The sequence below is a fragment of the Temnothorax curvispinosus genome, unplaced genomic scaffold (assembly GCF_003070985.1).
Source record: "Temnothorax curvispinosus isolate PA1 unplaced genomic scaffold, ASM307098v1 QBEX01011278.1, whole genome shotgun sequence".
In the NCBI taxonomy this organism is placed as follows: Eukaryota; Metazoa; Arthropoda; class Insecta; order Hymenoptera; family Formicidae; genus Temnothorax; species Temnothorax curvispinosus.
The window spans coordinates 24,849-47,446 of NW_020221058.1; the positions used below are offsets into that span (position 1 = coordinate 24,849).

The 22,598-nt window shown below is 38.6% G+C and overlaps 7 protein-coding genes across 10 annotated transcripts; 4 read left to right on the plus strand and 3 right to left on the minus strand.

The window, feature by feature from the left end:
• The first annotated feature begins 221 nt into the window (after window positions 1–221).
• Window positions 222–2,269, plus strand: LOC112461339 (tRNA-splicing endonuclease subunit Sen34). The gene is made up of 5 exons (XM_025026550.1): window positions 222–1,033; window positions 1,112–1,383; window positions 1,469–1,679; window positions 1,750–1,911; window positions 2,018–2,269. Exons 1-5 carry the CDS (start codon window positions 967–969, stop codon window positions 2,221–2,223), a joined length of 918 nt encoding a protein of 305 aa, XP_024882318.1. The 5' UTR covers window positions 222–966; the 3' UTR covers window positions 2,224–2,269.
• Window positions 2,270–2,413: 144 nt separating this feature from the next.
• Window positions 2,414–3,680, minus strand: LOC112461342 (39S ribosomal protein L27, mitochondrial). Its single transcript, XM_025026553.1, has 4 exons — window positions 3,573–3,680; window positions 3,381–3,462; window positions 2,797–2,966; window positions 2,414–2,721 (listed from the first exon to the last, which is right to left on the minus strand). The coding sequence occupies exons 2-4, from the start codon at window positions 3,460–3,462 to the stop codon at window positions 2,518–2,520; spliced, it is 456 nt and encodes a 151-aa protein (XP_024882321.1). The 5' UTR covers window positions 3,573–3,680; the 3' UTR covers window positions 2,414–2,517.
• Window positions 3,681–3,825: 145 nt separating this feature from the next.
• Window positions 3,826–6,736, plus strand: LOC112461336 (exocyst complex component 3). The gene is made up of 2 exons (XM_025026544.1): window positions 3,826–3,943; window positions 4,036–6,736. Exon 2 carries the CDS (start codon window positions 4,118–4,120, stop codon window positions 6,374–6,376), a length of 2,259 nt encoding a protein of 752 aa, XP_024882312.1. The 5' UTR covers window positions 3,826–3,943; window positions 4,036–4,117; the 3' UTR covers window positions 6,377–6,736.
• On the plus strand, window positions 6,642–11,233 carry LOC112461338 (KDEL motif-containing protein 1-like). The gene is made up of 9 exons (XM_025026549.1): window positions 6,642–6,700; window positions 6,910–7,174; window positions 7,352–7,571; window positions 8,065–8,276; window positions 8,340–8,551; window positions 8,628–8,872; window positions 8,952–9,186; window positions 9,414–9,713; window positions 9,795–11,233. The coding sequence occupies exons 3-9, from the start codon at window positions 7,408–7,410 to the stop codon at window positions 9,912–9,914; spliced, it is 1,488 nt and encodes a 495-aa protein (XP_024882317.1). The 5' UTR covers window positions 6,642–6,700; window positions 6,910–7,174; window positions 7,352–7,407; the 3' UTR covers window positions 9,915–11,233.
• A 67-nt stretch (window positions 11,234–11,300) lies between these two features.
• Window positions 11,301–14,652, minus strand: LOC112461337 (basic salivary proline-rich protein 2-like). Of its 4 annotated transcripts, none has more exons than XM_025026545.1 (7): window positions 14,562–14,652; window positions 14,179–14,475; window positions 14,016–14,092; window positions 13,674–13,755; window positions 13,341–13,548; window positions 11,964–13,168; window positions 11,301–11,677 (listed from the first exon to the last, which is right to left on the minus strand). In XM_025026545.1, exons 2-7 carry the CDS (start codon window positions 14,236–14,238, stop codon window positions 11,468–11,470), a joined length of 1,842 nt encoding a protein of 613 aa, XP_024882313.1. In that variant the 5' UTR covers window positions 14,239–14,475; window positions 14,562–14,652; the 3' UTR covers window positions 11,301–11,467. The 4 variants fall into 4 exon arrangements, with proteins under 4 accessions (XP_024882313.1, XP_024882315.1, XP_024882314.1 ...); XM_025026547.1 differs by having other exon boundaries at window positions 14,179–14,360; window positions 14,569–14,647; XM_025026546.1 differs by having other exon boundaries at window positions 14,569–14,638.
• Window positions 14,653–15,343: 691 nt separating this feature from the next.
• On the plus strand, window positions 15,344–20,565 carry LOC112461346 (protein asteroid-like). Its single transcript, XM_025026559.1, has 8 exons — window positions 15,344–15,456; window positions 15,547–15,745; window positions 16,014–16,203; window positions 16,272–16,338; window positions 16,413–16,594; window positions 16,678–16,796; window positions 17,655–17,656; window positions 18,288–20,565. Exons 1-8 carry the CDS (start codon window positions 15,442–15,444, stop codon window positions 20,544–20,546), a joined length of 3,033 nt encoding a protein of 1,010 aa, XP_024882327.1. The 5' UTR covers window positions 15,344–15,441; the 3' UTR covers window positions 20,547–20,565.
• Window positions 20,566–20,570: 5 nt separating this feature from the next.
• Window positions 20,571–21,352, minus strand: LOC112461345. The gene has a single exon (XM_025026558.1). The coding sequence runs from the start codon at window positions 21,249–21,251 to the stop codon at window positions 20,859–20,861; it is 393 nt and encodes a 130-aa protein (XP_024882326.1). The 5' UTR covers window positions 21,252–21,352; the 3' UTR covers window positions 20,571–20,858.
• Between the last annotated feature and the right edge of the window lie 1,246 nt (window positions 21,353–22,598).

A 22,598-nucleotide genomic window follows, 5' to 3' on the forward strand; every position in this document is an offset into this window, starting at 1 on the left:
ACAGTGCGCCGCGCGATTTTCGGGGGACTGAACGGGACGGGGGCCTGGCCCGCCTGGCTGACTCCGCTAGTCCGCTCGCTCCGCTGACTGGCGCACCGCTCGCTCGCGCCCGGTGACAGATGTTCGGCGGTCGTCTCGCGCACCCGTCACCCGCCACCCGCCGCCCTTCCACTGCCCCTCCTTTCCGCGAAACTTATTGTTCGGGGAGAAGTGACAGACACCCCGCTGACCCCGCGACCCTGTCCCGCCTCGCGGAAGGTTAAAAACCCGTCCGGAGTTTCAGAGTCCAAAACGGCCCAGAGAAGGGCCGTGTCCCCGTCGAGGGCGCGGACCAATCGCGCGCGTGCCAGTGCGAAGGACGCACGGAAGGGTCGCGGCCAATGATCGGCGTTCGATAAGTACGATAAGGGACGATTACGCGACATCGCTTCGAACTCGTGTTCGCCGAGGTTTTCGTTCGCTCTCGTACGAATCGCTGGAAATCGGTTTGTTCCCCGTTTGCCCCACGTCTCTTCCTCCTTCCTCCTTGTTGCGACAATTCTCGTTTCTCGAATTTTTTGTCTTTGCATCGCACAAAGCGGAATCGAGCGCATTTTTGTGAAAATTGAAGGTGGGCGGCCTGAAGTAAACATTTACACCTTTTTCCTCTTCTCTCTACGCGTAATTTATATATAAGAAGAGAGAGACCATAGCACAGCAGGGCCACAGCTGTAAAGATCAGACCTAAGGAGTTAAGGAGCGTCCAAGTGGAAAAGTATGATTACACTGAGATAAAGGGAATAGAGAAAAACGAAACCCAATAATAAACTGATGTTGAGCTTCTTGAAGAATAAACATTTAAATAAGAAATTGTGAGAGCGTCCAGTTTAGAGAGGAACACCTGTCTTGTCGATTCACAGACGAATCATAGATATTCTAAGGGTATATTTTTCTCTGAGGCATTGTTGATTACAAATTGAAGGGATCATGAGTGTGCCGGACGTTGTTTATCTCATTTCTTCAAGAAATAACGCTTTTATATGGAACGCCGATGGTAAATAGTATTATATCGGTGTATATAATTATCTGATATAACTTACATTTAATTTGATTCCGTTTTGTTTTATCACAGATTGGCTTAGGCTTCGACGGGATCACAGAATAATCGGCGAATTAGTGGGCTCCTTCTCAAAATCAACTAGACAAGAGGTATTTTTAGGTCTCCCATTGCTTTTGCTGCCAGAAGAGATCACTCTGTTGCTCGAAAAGAAAATCGCTTGCCTCGTGGAGTGTACAAGTCTAAAGGCACGGCCGGATGAATCGTTAAGCCGAAAATTTCAGGAGTATAGAGACAAGCTGTTCTTGGAGCAAGCGGACTGTTTGAAAGACAACAGAAAGAGACAAGTAGTTATCTATGTATATCCATATTTATGCTAAAAGGAATATGAGGATTTTGTAATAGAGTGGCAAATGATGAATCTTTCCTCAGCTTACCTCAATGATGGACAAAATTGTAGAAGGAAAGAAGCGCAAGATGTTAGGCTTGCATACAAGCAAAAAGAACATGAAGAAGCCATTGGATAAGAAGACGCAGGAAGCCATGGATAATATTGAAATTGATCCTAAAAATCTGCTTGAAGAGGAACTGGCTAAATTGCCTAAGCTGAGCAAAAACGAGGCACTTGTTCAAATACATACAGGTACAGGCGAAAAATTGGTGATTTAAACATACGTTTGATCGAGTAACCTGATCATTTACTTGTACATTAGCTTATCCATGGTCTGGCAGAGATGACGTAAAAACAGTGGAATGGAAATATCCACTGACATCCGATCAGCAACTTAAATACAAGGTGTACAAAGATCTTTGGGAGAGACAATATTATATCACCAGCGGGGAAAAATTCGGCGGCGACTTTCTGGTGTATCCAGGTACAATCTGTTTCTCTTTAGACGATTGTAATTATATCTCTTTACATAACTTTGACCTGCAAACTCTAATTGTGGCATGCTGCATGACAAATCTCTCTGCTTGCAGGTGATCCGATAATGTTCCACTCACAATACTTAGTACAGTGTAAACGCAAGGACGAAGATATACCTATTACGGAAATTGTGGCTCAGTGCAGACTCGGTTGTCACGTTAGAAAGACATTAGTGTTTGCTACGTATCACGAAGAAGAAGATAAAGTGAAGTATCAATCTCTTCAGTGGACGGAATGTAGTGTATTAGAAGACAGCTGATGTAACAAAGAATTATTCTATTTAAAAGATGTTTATTTATATTTTTGAATGTTCTCTTTTTCAAGTCGTTCTATTTTTTTACAGACGTCTCTACATGTTATGCGCGTATCGTAATTTTATGTCGCAGGTGGAAATTTAATTCTGATCATACTTCAACTTGGAATCGTGTATTATAAATTAATAGTAGAGATTAGAATGGTCAATTTTATGCAATATCCAGATATACAGTCAACGATATATTTACTAAACATTGGGATTTTTGAGACGGTCAAATTTTTACCGTCTCCTGTACACTTATATTTTGTCTATCAATTTGAATTGATTGTGTTGAGAAGTAGGGATAATATTAAAGTGTTTCTTATATATAACTTGATTTTCACGGCCAGTATAGTTTTGTTTGATCCAAGAGCGCTGCCAGTCGGGATCGATTTTCTCGCAGGTCACTATCACTTTGCCTGATTCGATGGCAAATAAAGATCCGTCTCGTGCAAAACCAACCTATGTAACCAGAAAAAAAAAATACGATACATAGAACTTGTAGCGATTAAAAGCATGATAAATTAGCACGCTTACATTAAGACCCGGATGGAATCGGGTTGTCCGCTGTTTAACTAATATCATGCCCGCGTGTACGGTACCGCCGTCCTGTATTTTCCATCCTCTGTGTTTTGGTCTGGGATGGCCACCCTTGTTACTGGTGCTAGTACTGGCTTTCTTTGAAGCGTGCCTCACGCACGTTTTCGCTAAATGAGAGAAATAATTTTTATTAATCACAATGCATAGATAAAAAACAAAAATGTTAGCAAGACGTCAATAGTTTGTCAATGGATTCAATATAATGTTGCAGCAGATTGCCATCAACTAAGCTCATTAAGATTCTATGGAAGCAGTCTACTGACAGAATCTGACAGCAGATTGCCAGTAAAAATCGAGCAGAATCGATCATTTCGTAACCATTTGAACAATATATTTCATTTAAAAAATAGCAGATTCTGTTTGACTTTTAGTCAAGATGCCGTCACAGTTTGCTAGCAGATTCCGTCAACAAAATTTGTAACGAACACTTTGTAAAATTTGCTTTCAACATGATTTATCTGTACATATCCAATATATATATATATATATATATTAATAAAATAATATATCAGCATACAAACCTATGTTATTAATATTGCAGGGTACTAGAGTTTGCCGGGCGTTTTGTAACGCCAGAGAGACCAATGGTGACAAGTGTGCCATCTGAAAAAGGTCTTGCGTTTACATCTTTTGAAGATAACGTCCAGATTTATTTATAATAACGTTATATCATTATCGCCTTACATTTATATATTATATTAGGGCTTACTAACCTCCAAATCGTCCCCACAGCCCACGGAGCAAAAAGTCAAACTCAGAGACGCCAATGTGGAAAAATAATTTCTCCGCGTTGCCACGTGTATTACGTCACAACCGCGCCAATGCGTCGTGACGTGCGTAGCCAATCGGTTTCGTCGGCTCGCTGCTCCACATGTGGATGATGTGGATCACCTTCTCCCTCTTCCCTCAGGTGTGAACCACCCATATGTTGTTTCCCCACCTCCGTGTCGTCCGTGAAATATCTCAAAATATCTCCAAGGGGCGACTTCTTCCACGCGGTTATTGTCAATATTGTCATTACTGTCATAGTGTGGACTGGTGCGAACACTCGAGGTCATCTGGATGAAATTCTCGTAGTGCAGTGGTTAGTATCCCCGCCTGTCACGTGGGAGACACCGAGGTTCGATTCGCTACCGGTGAGGAATTTTTTTGGTTATTAACCGTGACCGTCTGAAGTTTTAGGAGCCGATCCTACCTAGAAGAAGATTCAAAGGGATTCAAAGTTCCGATAGCTTGGCGGAGCACAATCCATCGAAAAATGACAACGAACGCGGAGGATCTGCAAAAGCTGGAGGAGGAGGCGGTCGCCAGGGGCACCAAGTACGTTGCGAACCTTCTGCAGCGGCCGGGTCAGCTGGAGAAGATCGACATGTATAAGCGTAGGATCGGCCGGAAGAAGGCGTCGGTCGAGACCATGCTGAAGACCGCGATGCAGAGCCAGCTGGACGGGGTCAGGGTCGGCTTCGAGCAGCTGCAGAGCTCCCTGGAGAGCATCGCCACCATCAAGGACGACCTAGACCACATTAACCAGCTGTTCAGCTCGGTCCTGAAGCTCAGCTCCCGGCTGCAGGCGGTGCAGGAGGAGAACATGCGTCACTCCCAGTACGTCATCGCCAAGGAGAACCTGAAGCACATATTCACCGTTCCCGAGAGCGTGGAGAAGACGAAGCAGTGGATAAACGAGGGTAAGCTGCTGCACGCGCATCAGAGCCTGATGGATCTCGAGACGTCCAGGGACGAGTTGCTGTACGAGCTTCACAAACTGCCAAATCAGTCGACGGCGGACACGGTTATGCTGAAGGCTTACTTCGAGGACGTGGAGATGCTCTCGCAACTCATGGAGAAGCAGATAAGGCTGGTGCTGAGTCGAACTTTGAACACAGTCAGGAAGGAGCCCACCGTCATAGTGACGCCCCTGAGAATTATTGAGAGAGAGGAGAAAGCGGATCAGTTCGCCATTCAGAGGCACAAGCAGAGTGGATTTATGGCGCCGGGCAGGCCCAAGAGGTGGAAGGAGATGGCGATGAAGGTGCTGGAAAAGTCGGTCGCCAACAGAATCGAGGGGACTCAGGTGGACGAGAGGGCGGACAACAAAATGTGGCTGGTGAGATATCTGGAACTCACCAGGCTCCTGATCCTCGAGGACCTGAGGGTGGTGAAGACTCTGTGCGGACCCTGCTTTCCACCCTGGTACGACATAGTGAGAACTTTCGTCAAGATGTACCACACGAGTCTGTCCCAGCATCTGAAGGACATAATCGCCGGTGGACTGGAGGGAAACGAATACGTTTCTCTGCTGGCGTGGATTATGAACACTTATACCGGGCCAGATTTGATGAAGCATCCCGAGTTGAACATCGACACGTCCGATATCGGGCCGCTGCTCAGTCCCGAGATGATAAACGACCTTCAGGAGAAGTACCTGCGGAACATGTGTCAGAATTATGAGGACTGGATGAGAAAGACGCTGGAGACGGAGAAGCTCGATTGGCGAAGCGGCGTCCTGCCCGAGAGCAGCACCCAGGAGCTGTATTATCACACCGCGGCGCCGGTCATCATATTCCAAATGATCGATCAGAATCTTCAGGTGGCGAAGACCATCAGTGCCGACCTGACGGCGCAGGCCCTGGTTCTGTGCATCGAGCAGGTCATCAAGTACGGATCTATGTACAGACAAGCGATACTGGAGTTCAAGACGAAGCATTTCGAGGACAGGAGCCAGGTACCTTACTTCACTCATCACATGATCACGATAGTCAACAATTGTGTACAGTTCACCGAGTTGGCGCAGCAGATGAAGCAGCTTTACTGGGTGCCCAACACCACCGGCGACGGCACGGTGAAATTCGAGAGCCTCCTGGCGAACTATCAGCATCTGCGAAACGAGGCCGCCGCGATTCTGCTGCAGGAATCCTTCCTCGATCTGGAGCTGCACTTCCAGGATCTGATCACGCCCAAGTGGCTGTCGTCGCCCATCCCGGTGGAGACCATCTGCGTCACCCTGGAGGATTACTTTCAGGATTACAATCACCTGAGCCCGAAGAACTTCGAGTACGTCATCACCGAGGCGCAGAATCTCATCGCGAAGCGTTACATATCCGCGATGCTGCAACGGAAGATATCACTCAAGACCTACGACGAGTGCCTGACGTGCACGTCCAAGATAATGACGGAGGCGGACAAGCTGAAGAACTTCTTCGACAGGATCGCGCCGAAGGTCGGCAACTTCAATTCCCCGTTCGAGATAATAAAACGTCTCGCCGAGGTGCTGAGGTGCGAGGACGCGGAGATCCTCTCACTCGATCTGCACTCGTTGGTCGAGAAGTATCCCGACATGACCGAGGACCACCTGATCAGACTGCTCGGCCTGAGGGGCGACATATCGCGGGCGGAGGCCCGAGGCAAGGTCTCGTACATCATGGAGGCCCAACGAAATCGGAAACCCGTGCAATCCATGGCGAACAGCATATTCAAGCAGATAGTTATACAGGACAGCTTCCTCGGCTGGAAGCCTTGAGACTGGAAAAAGAATTTCTACGAGGGAAAGATATGGAACACAAACGGCTTCGCTATGTAGCCACCACACTACAGTATCCATATCAAATGTTTCTTTCTTTTTTTAGTACAGCGGCGAGAGATGTAACATACTTGTACAAATCTGCTGACGTTTGATGTAATTTATATGTATATAGTTGATTCTGCAATTTACACGTATCGAAGAACCACGGACTTATATGTATGTACTCAGAACTTTATTTATATACAACGTGTAAAAATTTATAGAAAGCATCAGTGAAAACTGATCGAAACCGATTGAGATTATATTATAGTATATTCATAGGTATTGTGTGTGTGTATATATATGTGATAATATATACCAGATACATGAAATGCCTTTAAATTAATTAAAAGATACTTTAACTGAATCTGAATCTCCTCTTCTCTTAACCTAAAACCGTCATTCATTTTATTCCTGCAATGCTAAATAAGATCGCGTGTTGTTTATAATTATTAACATATAAAGTCATTTATAATTTCTCTTTCGTTTAGCAACATGCAGTAAATTATTAGAGAAGTTTAAGAAGCTTCTAAGAAGTTTTGAAGGATCAAGCTGATAGTAAGACATGTGATATACATGAAGGAATTTTATTTGTGTGTGTATGTGCATACACACGACACGTGCTTGTAGGCCATGATAAGCTTGTAGATGCAGAATATAAAGAAATTTCAACCGTCAAAGGCAAATCGAGCAACCGGCTTTATTGGCTCTATCGACAGCTACCGATAAATTTCTGCATTTACGATAGCACCTTAGGTGAGTGTAAGCTCGAAGGAAATAAGAATGATTGTGTAATAAACCGTCACACGAGGTCACCTTATTGTCTTCATACAGATAATTAAAATGTCAACGATAAACAGGCGAATCCGTCATAACCTCAAAAATCCTCATGATCAATTTGTCAGAGAAATCAAATTGCCAATCTTTTTTCAGTCGCGGAGGCACCGTACCATCTTGCATATTGTTTGTCTAAATATTTGACAAGAAGTATGCGCCTGATAACATTCCTAGGGTTGCTCATTTGCACGGGAGCGAGGCATGTTGATGTGGACCCGCTGAAAACAATTGTATGGGGTCCAGGATTGAAACCAGCAGAAGTTACCATGCGCGCCAGATATTTCTTTTTGCAGCTCGTGGATTCGCACGGAAGAAAGTTAGTATCAGGCAATTATACATGAAGCAGTAACAAGTGCATAAGAATACATTGACACTAGAACCAGCATTATTTTGCTACATGTAGACATCCTACAGAACTTTAAAATTTAAAGTTTAATGGAAAATAAATTGGCATATACTTACAATCATTTTTTTCTTGACAAGAGTTAACATAAATTCTAACAAAAAAAAACCTTAATAATTTCTGTAATTTAAAATAAGAAACTTGAAACCCGTAATTTTGGCAGAGTTGATTGTTCTAATGAATCTAATGTTAAAGATTTAGGGACAACGATCCGAATGGTACTTATTACAATAATAAAAATCTAGAGAAGGAATTTCATACAACATTCTAAAATTTACAGTTGCGTAATAAAAGATGGAGTAATTTCAGTTACAAGCATTTTTGAGAACAAATTATAAAACGATCTGCAATTAGTATTTCTTCTATCAGTTATCTGATCCATATAATGTTATATTATTGTTTCTAGTTTGACAAAATCTCCCGGTGAGAATATAATCGCTGGGCAGGTATACGGGGAATCTCTCAAAGGCGTATCATGCCACGTATGGACTCAAATGTTTGACTGTAAAGATGGAAGTTTTATTATGCGCTACAAAGTTTTCAATACCTGCTTCAATGTTAAGATTAAAGTAAAAATCAAGGGAAAAGATTTGCCAATGCCTCATTCGAAGATCAAAGGTATATGTGACCGTTTTTCTTACGCAAAACCTTTTAGAATCTAACAAAAAACTGTGTCTCTAGGTCCTGTCTACGAAGAAGAATGTTACTGCCCGAATCCATCAATCATTAACTGGCTAGATCATTATGAGTGTCAAGAAAATTACACTCAAATACATCGTGATCTCTCACAATTCTCAAATATTAACTTTGACGAAGTGCGTGAAAGCATTATTAAAAGATACGATCGACCGAGCAGTGTCAGCATTTGTCATTACGTATTGAAATCTAACAGAGTAAGTATTATATTATATTCATCGGTTCATAATTTGTGTTTATTTATCAATGTTGATTTAAACTAGATTAAACTAGGTTTACAGGCAATGTTACGGTCAACATGTTGGCTTCAAAATATTTATGGATGCTATATTGTTGTCGCTTGCACGCAAAGTGACGCTGCCGGATATTGAATTCTTCGCGAATTTGGGCGACTGGCCACTTGTTCCCGATTCAGGCCCGCTTCACCCTATTTTTTCATGGTGCGGATCTGAAAGTACGAAAGATATTGTTATGCCTACGTATGATATCACAGAATCATCTCTGGAAGCGATGGGAAGGTATAACGTGCCTCGATAATGCTAATAATCTATAAGCTGTCGTTTTATTCGCAATATGATATGCCTGAAAAAAAAACAGGGTAATGTTAGACACACTCTCCGTACAAGGTAATGGACTGCCATGGGAAAACAAGACTGAGCAATTGTTTTGGCGTGGACGCGATTCCAGGAGGGAACGCCTTGACTTAGTAGATATTTCAAGAAAGCATCTGGAGCTCTTCAATGTCTCCATTACTAATTTCTTCTTCTTTAGAGATGAAATAGATAAATATGGGCCTACGCAAAATTATGTATCATTTTTTAAGTTTTTCGAGGTAAATATAAAAGCCGTACTTTCCCTAGTAACAAATAAAGCTGGTATTAAATCAAATTTGACGCATATTCTATATTATTGAATTTTTTTTCGTTTTTCAAGATACATATTAATTTGGAATTGTATACAAGTATTAAAAACACGACAATACGTAATTTTGTTTATGTTAGGGAAAAGAATAAAAAAAATCAGATATGTATTCACATTAGCACTTAATTTTTTTTATAGTACAAATATCAATTGAATATTGATGGCACAGTAGCAGCCTATCGATTCCCGTATTTACTTTCTGGAGATTCTTTGGTATTTAAGCAAGAATCCAAGTATTATGAATTTTTTTACAAAGCTCTTACACCCGGATTACATTATGTGCCCGTGAAAAGCGATCTGTCGAATCTCGTTGAAAAGATCATGTGGGCAAAGGAGCATGACGAGGACGGATTAAAAATTGCTAAATCTGCCAGACAGTTCGTCAGGGATAATTTATTACCACGTGATATATTATGTTTCTATACAGTTTTATTTCATGTATGGGAAAAAAAGTTCTATTTTATATATTTTTCTTGGGTATATAGCCTTGTCAAATAATATACAATTTTTATATTTCAGGAATGGAGTAAACGCTTAAAGAGTAAAGTTGAAATACTAAATAACATGGAAGAAGTACCACAACCTAGTCATTCTTGTCAATGTCATTCTAGGAATTCAAACCTTAGAGATGAATTGTAATTTTCAACATCTTTTTCAACATTTTTCTATGATTTATTTATATAATGAAGTTTTAACAGATTCACGTTGTCATACAGTTATCGTCTATCATGTGTGCACATTTGTTTACTAACATTTCATACCTAATGTCTAATGTCAAAAATAAAAGGAAACATGACCTCGAAAAACAGAGAGATGGTTGCCTAATATTTAATAAATCTTCTCTTTTACAATGCTTGTACAACCTGTTCGCTATTTTTATATATTTAATAATTTTTTCAATTTAATCTAAAATCATGTCGCGAGAACTTGAGTAAGATACATCATTTGTACAATTATCAACATTTTCTTCGAAAAATATTTATGGGATAAATACAAGGCGTGGCAAGATTTACGATATTCTCTCTTCAATTGTACCGCGAATTCTACTGCAAATAATATTCAATGTGGAAAATTTACATTCATATTCATATATTATGAAATTAAATTTCCTTATATCAATTAATAGCATAAGTAAATAAAAATTGGAACAAACATTTATATATATTCTTATATATGGCATTTGTACCATTGCATAGTTACATAATTCTTTGACTTTCAATTTGTTTTATGCTTTAATCGTATTAATAAAAAATTACGTATGTATTCGTAATAAAAATAGAATTTGAGGCTTATCATCTTTACTGTGCGCAAAATATTAAAAATATAAAAAAACATAATGAAAATAAACATAATAAGTCTGAGACAAATACTTGTATTACTTTCTAATTTGTAAAAATAAAAATAAAACAAATTATACAGAAAAAAACCTGTTAATAGTATTTATACGTACTATAATTTACATTTTTTCGTATTAGAAGTTTCGCCACAAGAGTTAAAAGCCATTTGGAATATTTTGGCATATTTATTTCACCGAGATCTATAACTAATAATAATAATAATAAAAGATTTACTATTCTGTCATAATATATACGTATATAATGTAAAACAAAATTATATATAAATTATTCATATCATCAGACTTTAAAAAAATATCTAATATATAATATAAATACTGAGGATCATCAAAAGAATTGTAAATAATCTAAGTCCCCAGTCTAACTGGGGAGTTTTTTTAAAGCATCTCCCATAATTTATATATAATTTTGTTCTAAGTTTTTTCTTATTACCAATCTTAACGCATAAGGTTAAATTAAATTAAGTTCTTTACACATATAATTCTTGTTTTATATAATCTAATCTCATCCTTTGTATTGAACCCTTTATATTCAAATTATATTAGATATTCATATTAATATAGATATTCAAAATATCTAGATAAATATTGTGAATATTAATATGGATATTAACATAAATATTCACAATATCTAGATAAATATTGTGAATATTAACATGAATATTAACATGGATATTCACAATGTCTAGATAAATATTGTGAATTTACACTATGCGATGAAAGTACATTATTAACATAAAAAAAATACATAATAAAGTAATTAAAAACATAAACAAAATTATTCTTGATATCCGTATCAATCTAAACTTTACGTAAATCTGGGAGTTACTGATGTATTTTATTGTGTGGGTGGCTGATAACCGTAACCTCCGTATTGATTAGGTGGTGGTGGTCCTTGTGGTCCAGGTGGAGGAGGCATGTGTCCACCAGGTGGTCGTGGCGGATACTGTGGATATCCTTGTCCTGCTGGCGGTGGAGGGTAACTTTGAGGAGGATACTGAGGATGTCCATAGTGTTGTCCCCCTTGTGGCGGATGCGGACTGTAAATCTATTAATTCAAGATGCTCTCAATTTTCAATACGTCAATAATGAATTCACGTAAATGTACTCGATGTTTTAATTAGCTGCTCATACTTGCATATTACATAATTTTTCACAAACGTTTCAAACATAAATAATTTAAGAAGGAAAATAAAGTTTTCTTTTTCTACATAAAGAAAACTGAATAAAATTATAAAAACTGTAAAAAAATTATATTACACAATTGCCACGAAACAACTAATAAATCTAAAACTATGTCCAATATAGCCAAATATAGATTACTCGAACAATACCTGTGGTTGCCCTCCTGGAGTCGGTGGCACATATGTTTGCGTCGTAGTGGGTCCGTAACCAGGTTGTTGTTGAGGGCCTGGTGGTGGGGCGGGACCCTGCGGTGGACCAGACGGCGGCTGAAATCCACTCGGAGCTGGACTCTGAGACGGTTGCTGTTGTGTCTGCGGAGCTGTTTGCGACTGTTGCTGAGATTGTTGCGGTGGCTGGTGTGGTGATTGATGCGAGGGTGGTTGATGGGATGACTGATGAGTTGGCTGGTGAGGTGGCTGATGCGGGGCGTGCGGTGGTTGATGTGGTGACTGATGCGGTGGCGGTGGATGCGGGGGGTGCGATGTCGGATGTGGTGTTTGATGAACGGGATATCCAGAGGGGGCCGGCGGCACCGGGGGTGCATAGCTTCCGCCCTGCGACGTCGGTGGCGGACCGCTATTCGGCGGATACGTCTGCGTCGAGGCAGACGGTGTGCTTGTCGGCTGACTGCTTTGGGCGTAAGTATTGCCGCTCGCGGAGGAAGTGCTAAATGGCGGAGATGTAGAGGTGGGACCGTACTGCGTCGCGCCAGGACCTGGACTCGGTTGGCTAACATACGTGGGCTGGGGACCCGCGTTTTGCTGAGATCCAGGTTGCGGGGGCTGAGTCGCGCTAGTTGTCGGAGGTGGTGGGTAATTTTGCGGTGGTACATTGTTCGCGTATGTCTGCGAGGAAGGAGGGGGATAATTTCCGGGCTGTCCAGCACCGTACGCGTTTTGAGGTGGCGCTTGGGACGGAGGCTGCTGATAATTTGGTTGTGGACTAGGACTGCCGTATTGTCCTGGTTGTTGTTGTTGACTACCTGATGAGAAATTCTGCTGCGAGGCATTCGAAGGCGGATAGCCTTGCTGATTTGGCGGTGGTGGCCCATATCCGGAAGGTGGTTGAGGCGTGCCCGGTGGCGGATAACCACCTGGTTGTGGACCGTAACTGTTCACCGTAGTTGGAGGACCATAATTTGGCTGCGTCGCTGCACTATATCCTTGCTGCTGAGAAGCGTTCGGCGGTCCGTACTGATTTGGTTGACCGGGAGTGTACGCGGATCCTTGTGGACCTTGGTAGTTCGAGGCAGGATTCTGACCAGTATATTGAGCAGGATAACCTTGTTGAGAAGGTTGCTGAGGATAACCTTGTGGACCTCTATACTGCTGCGGACCCGGTGCGGTTGGAGGCCCTATAAATTTTAAAAGATTGAAATGTCTGGTAATAATCTATGGCCAGAGCTAAAAGAGTTATGATTATACCTCATATTAAATTAACATGTAATTATCAGTTAATATAATTTTAAATTAGAATAAAAATAAGGTTTTTATTAATAAAAAAATTTAAATTAGAGTATAACGTACTATTTATCGCAGGTCCTTGTCCAGGCATCACAGGTCCACGATAACCTTGTGCCATTGGTTGGCCTTGATTGAATGTCGACATTGGCATTGTTGGTTGCGTATTTGGCGGCATTTCTCCTCCGGGACCAGCTGCACCACCCGGACCACTTGGAAGCCCTTGTGGGCTCATCATCCCATGCTGAGGACCATTGGGAATACCTTGAGGTACCTTGAAACAAAAAGATAGCTAATTAAATCGTGCACGTGTATGTGAAAATTTCGTTTAACAATAATTTGGTTGAATCTATAATATACTTCAACTGCGTTTATTATCCCATGAGATCTATTACTTACAGGCAATAAATTCTGAAGATTCTGGTTTACATCAGCGATAGACGCCAGATACACCAAGTTGCGATGTAACATTTGTTGGTACCTAAAAATTAAATTTAACAGGTTTACTAACTGACTTGACAAAAGTTGCCTAACGTATCGAGAAAATAATCCTCTTTGATACTCGTCTCTGGTATGTACAGCTGAAAAAAATAACTCCGGTATGCGAAATTAAGGCTGTATCTTCATAATAACAAAAATAATTAATTCTTGCTGGATAAAATCACTTCGCAAGAAACATTTTCTAATCATAATCAACTGAGAAACACCGAGAGACGCATAATCGCTACATCGATCACTCACTGTATGCATTCCTGTGCCTTGCCCTTGTTCTGATACTCCTGAATCATCTGTATAAGTTGGCTATTCTCATCGAGCATCTAGAAAAACGTGACAAACACACACATGTACACAGTTACGCTACTCCTTTTCTTTTTTTTAGCGAAGCCACAGTCAGCTTCTTTACCTTTTGTATCTGGCTAGGATTCGGAGGTGGCCTGCCGCGTTGCGCGAAGGTCACGGACATTTTCGAAGCGACAACTCACGAGTCGTCAGGACGTTGGAGCAGACTTCACCGAGAATGGGACCGGGGCACTACTCTCCGAGGGGGATAATCCTCCGTCACGTCACGCTATCGCGGCGAGTTACCTGGAAATACCTTAAACCCTGGTACGTCCATCTCCGTCGTATTTCCCGAGCGTGCTCCCGCGGTGTCCGAGGCACGAGATCATTCGCGCGGGACCGCCGGGGACAGCGCAGAAATCTATTTTTTTTTTTCAAGCTCTCAACCCGCGTGTTATGTACACACGTATATATATATGTATGTCTATGTATATATGTATGTCTAACCACAAACCAGTCGTGCGTGCAGCGTATTTTTTGCCGTAACGTAACTGACGCGTGTGGTAATTATCGTCAATTACCTCGCGAAGTGCATCCAGTTTCGGGGGTTGGGTGACACGAGAGATCGGACAGCTTCCGCGAAAAACAGAAGGCTTGGGAGAGCAGCGCTACCAACGGCGGGCACGCGAACTCGCCTCTTTTCCGGTCCTTCCGGAAGTTATGGAGAACCGCGAATGGCGCGAATACGAATTAAGGGCGCCATTCTCTCGCAGTCCGATTTTACAAATTTTATATTTGACGGCGAATGTCGATTAATTCAATTAGCGACTACCTGATCCAAGCAATATTAGTTATACTATTTATACTGATAATATATTATGATATTTATACTTACGTGGATTGAGAATGACAATTGTATAGTTGCGTAAAAGTTTTGCCGTAAAGAATTCTGCCGGTTGAATTAGGATGATTTCGACCAAACTCTGATTAATTTAATTGTCGACTAATCAAGCGATATTTTGATATTCGTTAACGTCGACAGAATAGTCCATTTTTGCTTAATATTGGAAAGAAAGATTAGGCTAAGAAAGGAACGACGAAATTATATATATAATTGCATAAAAGTTTTGCTGCGAGCAATTTTGCACATTTTGCAATTTGATTAACCCGCGAGAGGAAAAAAGATGCGAGAACGATGGAGGAGGTGCCAAAGAACTAAGAAACTGTTGGAAACCCTGCTGCTGGAAAATTGGCCAGACTGTTAGTAATAAATTAAGAAAAAAAAATAAATAAATGAAAGATAGGAGCACTCGCCGGTGTGCGACGCATATAAGACCGGCATGTATAAAAAAATTGCTTTATCACGTTGATACAAGCGTATACGCAAATGGCTTCAGCGAAGGTGAGCAATTACTTTTATACTCGTCACTGACAAATCGGGAGAGAGGAAATAAAATATTGTCAAATCTGTAATGTTACGTTAATTCTGCAGATCGAGTTTGCGGTACATATGACATGTGAGAAATGCGTCAATGCAATTTCCAAGAGTCTGGCGGATCTGGATGGCATCCGGAATGTCGACATATCGTTAGAACGCGGCGCGGTCACCCTTGAGACAAGTCTACCTTACTCCGTCATACAGGAAAGAATCGAAAGGACTGGAAGACAGGCAGTGTTGAAGGGATTCGGAGGTTTAAACAAATTTTGCTATGCTGTTTTCATGTGTATTACAATCAACTTGCCTGTTTCATTCACGATTTCTGAAGACACAGTATTTTTAGAACTGTTGGAAAGAAAAAAAGGAGTTATGGAAAAATAACTCGTATCTAGAAGACTGAAAAGCTTATTTTGAATATTTTTATATTCTATATTGAATGTTTTTATACATGCACATATGGTAGAATTAATGATACACATAACTACTTGTGATTGTTAAAATTAGACACTTATCTTTTGCAGATGGATTAAGCGCTGTGTCAATGCTGGGTGGAAACTCAGGATACAGCGTGAGCAATCAGATCAGAGGGGTAATAAGATTTGCAGAAACTCCAGAGGGATGTATCATAGACGGTACGATTGACGGTTTAACTCCGGGCGAGCACGGTATGCACATACACGAGTGCGGTGATATATCTAACGGCTGTGACAGGTGAGTCACAGGAGCTCGCAAAAGCAAAATACTTGACGCTTAGAGTACAAATTTTATTTTTATTGCAGCGTAGGCGAACATTTTAACCCAAATAATTCACCACACGGTGGACCCGAGGATGATTTGTCCAAGAGGGTAAATATAAAAACGTCAGATTTCTTAGATCTCATGGTATATTTTAACGATGTCACTGTTGCCTGCAATTGCAGCATGTCGGTGATCTTGGTAATGTCCTAGCAGACGCTGCTGGCAGAGCTACGTTTTGGAGGATAGACAAATTTCTTAAGATACCTGACATTATTGGCAGATCTCTCGTTTTTACCAAGGATCCAGACGATCTTGGAAGAGGCGACAGTCCAGAATCTAAGATAAATGGGAATAGTGGAGCTAGGTATACGGAATGATTATTATTGCATCAAGCTTGATGGTTGACTGTGTCTTATTTAATTAGTTTACATTAAATTCCTCCTACAGGTTGGCTTGTGGCATTATAGCTAGATCATCTGGATTATTTCAAAATACGAAGAAGATTTGCGCATGCGACGGACTCACTTTATGGGACGAAAGAGATCGGGCACGCGCGAATAACCATGGTACAAAAAGTTATATAGAGTCAAATGAGAAAATATGCACATTAATTTGAATACTTGAAGTTTAGCTACAATCACTTTATGCGGCAAGATTTGTTGTACGCTGCTAATTATTAGTCCACGAAATTTTTTCATTAATATTTGATGAAAGGAAAGAAAAAGAGGAAAGGAAGAAAGGATTTTCTTAATCTTTTTTATATTTTCTATTTAAATAAGCAATTGTGTGAGAATTGGAATTTTCTAGTAATCATACATATGATCTTGTAGTAACACAAATTCTCAAGAAATAATTTGACATAATTCATACACTTTTTCTTTTCAGCAAATTTATAATTAACACGGAGACATAGCGCTAGATTGATCTAACAAACAACTTTCCATGTTCGGAATTCGTTTGAACAGAAATAAATGTACCACTTTTCGGTAAAATAAAATATATTTATGTAAATATTTAGTCTCTTTATGTACAAATTTATATTAAATTTAATTACGAATTTCTATTAAATTAAATACATTACATTATCATTATATACTTTATCCTTATCTCTCTAGTCCTGTATATGTATATTTAACATAATTAGCTTTACATTCTAAAAATTTTTTTAATTTTGGAGTAGCTATTCTTGATAATGAACTATACTAGATAATTATATTAAATAATGATTTGTCCCATGCTAGACTAGTGAAACAAGTCTGAAAGATATCAAATAAGAACATGGCATTTTTTACCTCGTCGCCCCCCTCTTAATGGCTTCTCTTTGTATTTGGTTCATGGCGTTCATGCTATATTCCATTTATGAGGTTTATAAAGATGTATACAAGCCTATAGTTTATTCTGATATATTATAATATTACTTGAAGAAGTAGCAATGATAATAAATTAAGGAAATGTTAAAGTAAGTAGAAGAAACTTTACTGGAAGTAACAACTGCGTATAATTCAACGAAAAAAATGTAACGTTAAAAACTTTTTTTGGGGGTTAGGTTACTCCAACTGGCTATGGAATAGGAAAGTGCTTTTAACTCGGTCCTTGGATTATCTCGCGCAAAAGATTCTTAAACCATGTTCACTTCCAAATCACTTTATTAATCTTCCTGACGAAATTGACTATGACTTTCGACTTCATTTAGTCATAACGCTAAAAACGGACACATTGAGGTTAGGCTTAATCACAAACACAATGTAAGTGATAAATCAACAGAAATAAGGAAATTATGGTCAACGTGACACTACAAATGCTTCGAAGCATTCCTTTTCTCTTTTCTTTTAATGAAGAAAGAAGGAGAAGAAGAACGCTCCGAAGTATTTGTAGCGTAAAGTGGACCGCAGCCTATATAAAGCAGTAAAAAGAAGCTTGTAGAAATGCCAGAAATATCGTTGTTTAATAATTTTGTTACAGAAACTCGTGTGGATATTAAATAAAGCTTTTAAAGAAAATTGACTATCAGAATGGGGATTCCTGGTTTAACAACGTACATATCGAATGATTCGGAGCGCTACCTTGAACCTTACGCGCTACACGACAGTTATTTAGTAATCGACGGCAATAATATATGTTGTCAATTATACATGTGGCACGTGAAATGCAATTGCGCTTTCGGTGGCGATTACGACAAGTATGCGCAATGCGTGAGAGATTTTTTCGATAAACTCTTAATTTGCAAGGTCACCCCGTTAGTTTTGATTGACGGTGGCTGCGAAGACAAGAAGCTGAAGACCATTGTGTCTCGAACTAAACAGAAGAATGAGATCGCGTTAAAATATACCTTGTCTTCTCAGCATAGAACTAAATTCCTTCCGCTGCTTTTAAAAGAGGTCTTCAAAGATGTGATGAATGAGAGAGGCATCAGATACGCACAGTGCATATTTGAAGCAGACAATACCATAGCTGCGATAGCACGCATTCTCAACTGTCCTGTATTGAGCTACGACTCTGATTTCTATATTTACGGATCTTTATACATACCGTTCAATACGCTGGAACATGACGTAGTGCGTAACCCGATAGGCGGAGGTTACATGAAACGTTGCAAAATTTATCGCGTTGAGAAACTCTTCCGGGTTTACTACGGATTGAATCAGTCTTTGTTGTTCTTAGCAGCAGTATTATTGGGGAATGACTATGTAAAGCAACACATGTTTAAAAACTTCTTTCGTCATTTGCCACAAATGGACAAAAGGAGATTCAACAATGAACAACAACGGCGTATAAACGGCACGTTCCAATGGCTACGAAGACGCAATTTAAATGAAGCCGTAATAGGGGTACTGAGTAGATTGCGGAAACAAGAACGCAAACGCGTATTGAATACGATAGAAATGGTAATAAACGGTTATATCAATGCACCACTGAGCGTGCTACATACGCTAGGTTTTCCTGCAGAAGTTTTTTCGAAGGCAAGCATGCAGAATATGTTCAAAATGTACAAATTTGAAGGTGATATATATAATTTGACGTATATCGATGAAAAGACCAATGAGACGCAACTGAGCGATGAGGAGGAAACGGAAGACAAAGAAATAGCAAGCATACTTGAAGAGAGAGAGTTGGTCTCTAATGAGTCTCTGGTTGACAATTTGCCTAAGTGGTTTATTCATGAATTCAAACAGTGCAGATTTTCTTCCTATTTCATAGATTTAATAATAAGAAAGTTATATGTTTGTCCTACGCAGATTGAAGATCCCTCCCAAGTTTCATCTATTCATATAAGTTTAAAAATTATAGGTGTTATTTATGGATTGTTGATATCAGGAGTCAAAGGAAGGAAAACCAACATGGAATATATAACCAGAGACGAGAATAAGGGGATAAAGCGTTATCAATTGGAGTACAGCAATAATATGTTTGGTTGCGAACTACCTTCTTTACTCAACTTGAGAGAATTATCCATTGTTACTCGAAGAGAAATTATAAATACCGCTTTGACGATCTCTAATGCAAGTTACATAAACGAAATTCCATCGAGTTTGATGTTGTATATTGCAACCATGAAGTACTGGATAGGTCAACAACAGGAACCGTCTAAATTCAATTGTCACGTATATGCTTTATTATTCGCTTTGTTATTTAACATAATCGATTACCATATAGGCTTATATAGAATCCTGAGCAAATTCTGTCAGAGATTTAATAAAACTGTGGACAATATTCGACACCAAAGAAAAACGACAAACTATCGGCCACAATACTCAAATAATACTACACTTGCAAATGCAATTCACGAGGTTAATCCTGATGACTGCTTACTTGCAGCTGCATTCTTCGTATCTAATTTCGAAGTAGATCAGAAACTGTATACGCAACCGAAAAAATTCAATATTACAATTGTTCATGGTTTTGCAGAGTTTCAAAATTGCTTGAGGCATATTCTAAACTTAAACGCATTATTGGGATATCCATATGAACCAACCAAGGTTGCTACTGTGTTCAATGGTACATTATTGTACAATTTATGTAGCAATTTTAAAAAACGTGACGACGTTGAAGTTTACATCAATTTAATGTTGCAAGATTCCCCGAGTTTGTCGCGTTTATTTAACGTACTTTTATCAAAAGTCAAACCTTTGCTTGATACTGCACTGGCGTGGAAAGCCAATAAGTGTAAAAAGCAAAAAACAAAAAGATATGAAAAGAAGAAAGCTACACACGAAGAAAATTGTGAAGAAGAAAAAATGTGCGAAAGCACCAGCGAAGAAGGATCCTTCTACGATGCAAATAATCCTTTTTCTGTGCTTGGAGCCATGCAGCATTAAGCTTTTTATTGTATATAATTAAACTGAGTACAATTGTGTCTCTACAAATCATGTATTATATAAATTTGTATGTTATATATTCATTTATACATATATATATATAAAGAATTTGTATTGCATAGGATGTCACATAGAAACATGTCTAAAAAGATTTACAGTTATATTGTAACATTGATGTTTAAGAGTCACGATTCTTAGATTAAAGAAAATCTAAATCTTCATCACTATCAGTTTCTTCTTTCTTAGAGGAATTCACGTAATCTCTTCGTTTCTGATACGTTAGTAATCTTTTGCCACCTGGCCTTTTCTTCCTCATATTAGGCAACTGATTGTTCTAAATAAATTAAATAAAAGGATTTTTTTGCACAGTACAAAGATTGGTGTAAAAGAGATCAACGTGAGATCACATATTACGTTTGTGTAAATCTCCCAAAATGCGCTGATCGCTGTTTTAACAGAATTAGCCTCTTCTCGTAAAGTTGGTATATAATATTGGTCGTCTCCCTGTTTAGCAAGCAATCCAACGCAAACAGCATATTTCAATTTCTCCTGTAATTCCTGCTCGAGAGCTTTGAAATCAGTTTCAACAGGATAATGTCTTTGTATATGATCCCTTAAGTTATTTGATTTTACAAATAATTGAAATTTTTGTAAATCTTTCACGGCTATACGTAGCATTTGCGGCGTTATTGGGATCTTCTCCATCTGAATGCGAAATGTACTCTGTTATAACATTTTGATTTTATTCTAATCGGTAGTGCTATGTGTAAAAAAAATAAGGAAAAGAGTTATATCTGCTTGTTATAATAAAAATATGGACATATATATTATAATCAGAGTTGTAATGTAAATATGGACAAATAAGATTTATAATAAAATCTTTTATTAACAAAATGTTTTTTCCTGGCAAAATTCTTGACGAATGTAAAAATTCATCATTAGATTAAAGAAAGTCATTGACATATATCATTAAGCGCACACAAATAATTTTGTAATATTTGAACTTACAGTCTTCGATGTATCAATGTTATTAGTAATATTGGTTTGATGTTAGTTTGGTTTGACTGTATATTATTTTGATACAAGTAATTTTGACAATTAGACGACATAATTTTTGTTGATTGGACGTAATTGGCAATTCGTACTGCGCATGAATAGATTTGTTTTTTTTTTTTTGTATTATATAAAATCAGGGAAATTATAAAATAATAGAATTCATAAAACACGAAGCTATTCTATTGCAGAAAATAGTATTTAAGACTGAAGGAAGATGTTATAATGATGTCAAACTTCGTATGAATATTTTATTTATTTATTACCCAATGATATAGTAATATCAGTCTTAAATAAATAAAATGTACTTATACATATATATACATATAATGCAACATTAAGAGAAATGCACTGTTATTTAAAGTTCACATAAATCTCAACGTAAAGAATAAATTCTGTCCAAGTTTCACTTTGCAATAATAAGTGTTATTTTTTTCATAAACTTTTAGAAGAATAACGTTATAAATTAAGATGTTTAGGATGTTTCTGGCCAATATATGTTCCTTTTGTTAAATTACATATATTACATTGATTACAGAATAACAAGTACATTTCTATACATATTTATATTTTCCTCTCATAATTGTAAATAATGTTATCAGTATATATTAATAAATCTCTTTTGTATACTTTGCAAAATATATCTGTTTTATAAGAATGTAACACTTTCAACGTAGAATGAGATAGTGATTTAAGTTAGAAACTATGCACAAAAGAAACTATTTTTTTTATAAAATATGAAAAGAAAAATTTTTATTTGTAATAAAATCATATTTAATATATAAAATAAGTCACGTATATAACATTCTTAAAATTCTTACCAAATTGTAACTTTCTGTCAAAAAATATATAAAACCAGTAATTTATTTTTAACAAATTGTGACTACAATAGTATTATTGTGACAAATTGACTAAAATGATAGTCTCCGCTCTTCGAAAAGGTCAATTTTAGTTATATTACACATAGAAATTTACATGCGCGTTTAGTTTGGATTTTAA

What these genes read in the sequence shown, in the direction of transcription:
- LOC112461337 (XM_025026545.1), bottom strand. Translation starts at nt 14,238, where the DNA reads ATGTCCGTGACCTTCGCGCAACGCGGCAGGCCACCTCCGAATCCTAGC. An exon ending in ATCCTAGCCAGATACAAAAG is followed by an intron (nt 14,093 to 14,178) that starts GTAAAGAAGCTG and finishes ACGTTTTTCTAG; the next exon opens with ATGCTCGATGAGAATAGCCA. An exon ending in ATCTTCAGAATTTATTGCCT is followed by an intron (nt 13,549 to 13,673) that starts GTAAGTAATAGA and finishes TTTTGTTTCAAG; the next exon opens with GTACCTCAAGGTATTCCCAA.
- LOC112461345 (XM_025026558.1), bottom strand. Translation starts at nt 21,251, where the DNA reads ATGGAGAAGATCCCAATAACGCCGCAAATGCTACGTATAGCCGTGAAA.
- LOC112461342 (XM_025026553.1), bottom strand. Translation starts at nt 3,462, where the DNA reads ATGGCACACTTGTCACCATTGGTCTCTCTGGCGTTACAAAACGCCCGG. An exon ending in CTGCAATATTAATAACATAG is followed by an intron (nt 2,967 to 3,380) that starts GTTTGTATGCTG and finishes TCTCTCATTTAG; the next exon opens with CGAAAACGTGCGTGAGGCAC. An exon ending in GATTCCATCCGGGTCTTAAT is followed by an intron (nt 2,722 to 2,796) that starts GTAAGCGTGCTA and finishes CTGGTTACATAG; the next exon opens with GTTGGTTTTGCACGAGACGG.
- LOC112461338 (XM_025026549.1), top strand. Translation starts at nt 7,408, where the DNA reads ATGCGCCTGATAACATTCCTAGGGTTGCTCATTTGCACGGGAGCGAGG. An exon ending in GTGGATTCGCACGGAAGAAA is followed by an intron (nt 7,572 to 8,064) that starts GTTAGTATCAGG and finishes TATTGTTTCTAG; the next exon opens with TTTGACAAAATCTCCCGGTG. An exon ending in TCTCTGGAAGCGATGGGAAG is followed by an intron (nt 8,873 to 8,951) that starts GTATAACGTGCC and finishes AAAAAAAAACAG; the next exon opens with GGTAATGTTAGACACACTCT.
- LOC112461346 (XM_025026559.1), top strand. An exon ending in AGTGTTGAAGGGATTCGGAG is followed by an intron (nt 15,746 to 16,013) that starts GTTTAAACAAAT and finishes TATCTTTTGCAG; the next exon opens with ATGGATTAAGCGCTGTGTCA. An exon ending in ATATCTAACGGCTGTGACAG is followed by an intron (nt 16,204 to 16,271) that starts GTGAGTCACAGG and finishes TTTTTATTGCAG; the next exon opens with CGTAGGCGAACATTTTAACC.
- LOC112461339 (XM_025026550.1), top strand. Translation starts at nt 967, where the DNA reads ATGAGTGTGCCGGACGTTGTTTATCTCATTTCTTCAAGAAATAACGCT. An exon ending in TTTTATATGGAACGCCGATG is followed by an intron (nt 1,034 to 1,111) that starts GTAAATAGTATT and finishes GTTTTATCACAG; the next exon opens with ATTGGCTTAGGCTTCGACGG. An exon ending in CGACTTTCTGGTGTATCCAG is followed by an intron (nt 1,912 to 2,017) that starts GTACAATCTGTT and finishes CTCTGCTTGCAG; the next exon opens with GTGATCCGATAATGTTCCAC.
- LOC112461336 (XM_025026544.1), top strand. Translation starts at nt 4,118, where the DNA reads ATGACAACGAACGCGGAGGATCTGCAAAAGCTGGAGGAGGAGGCGGTC.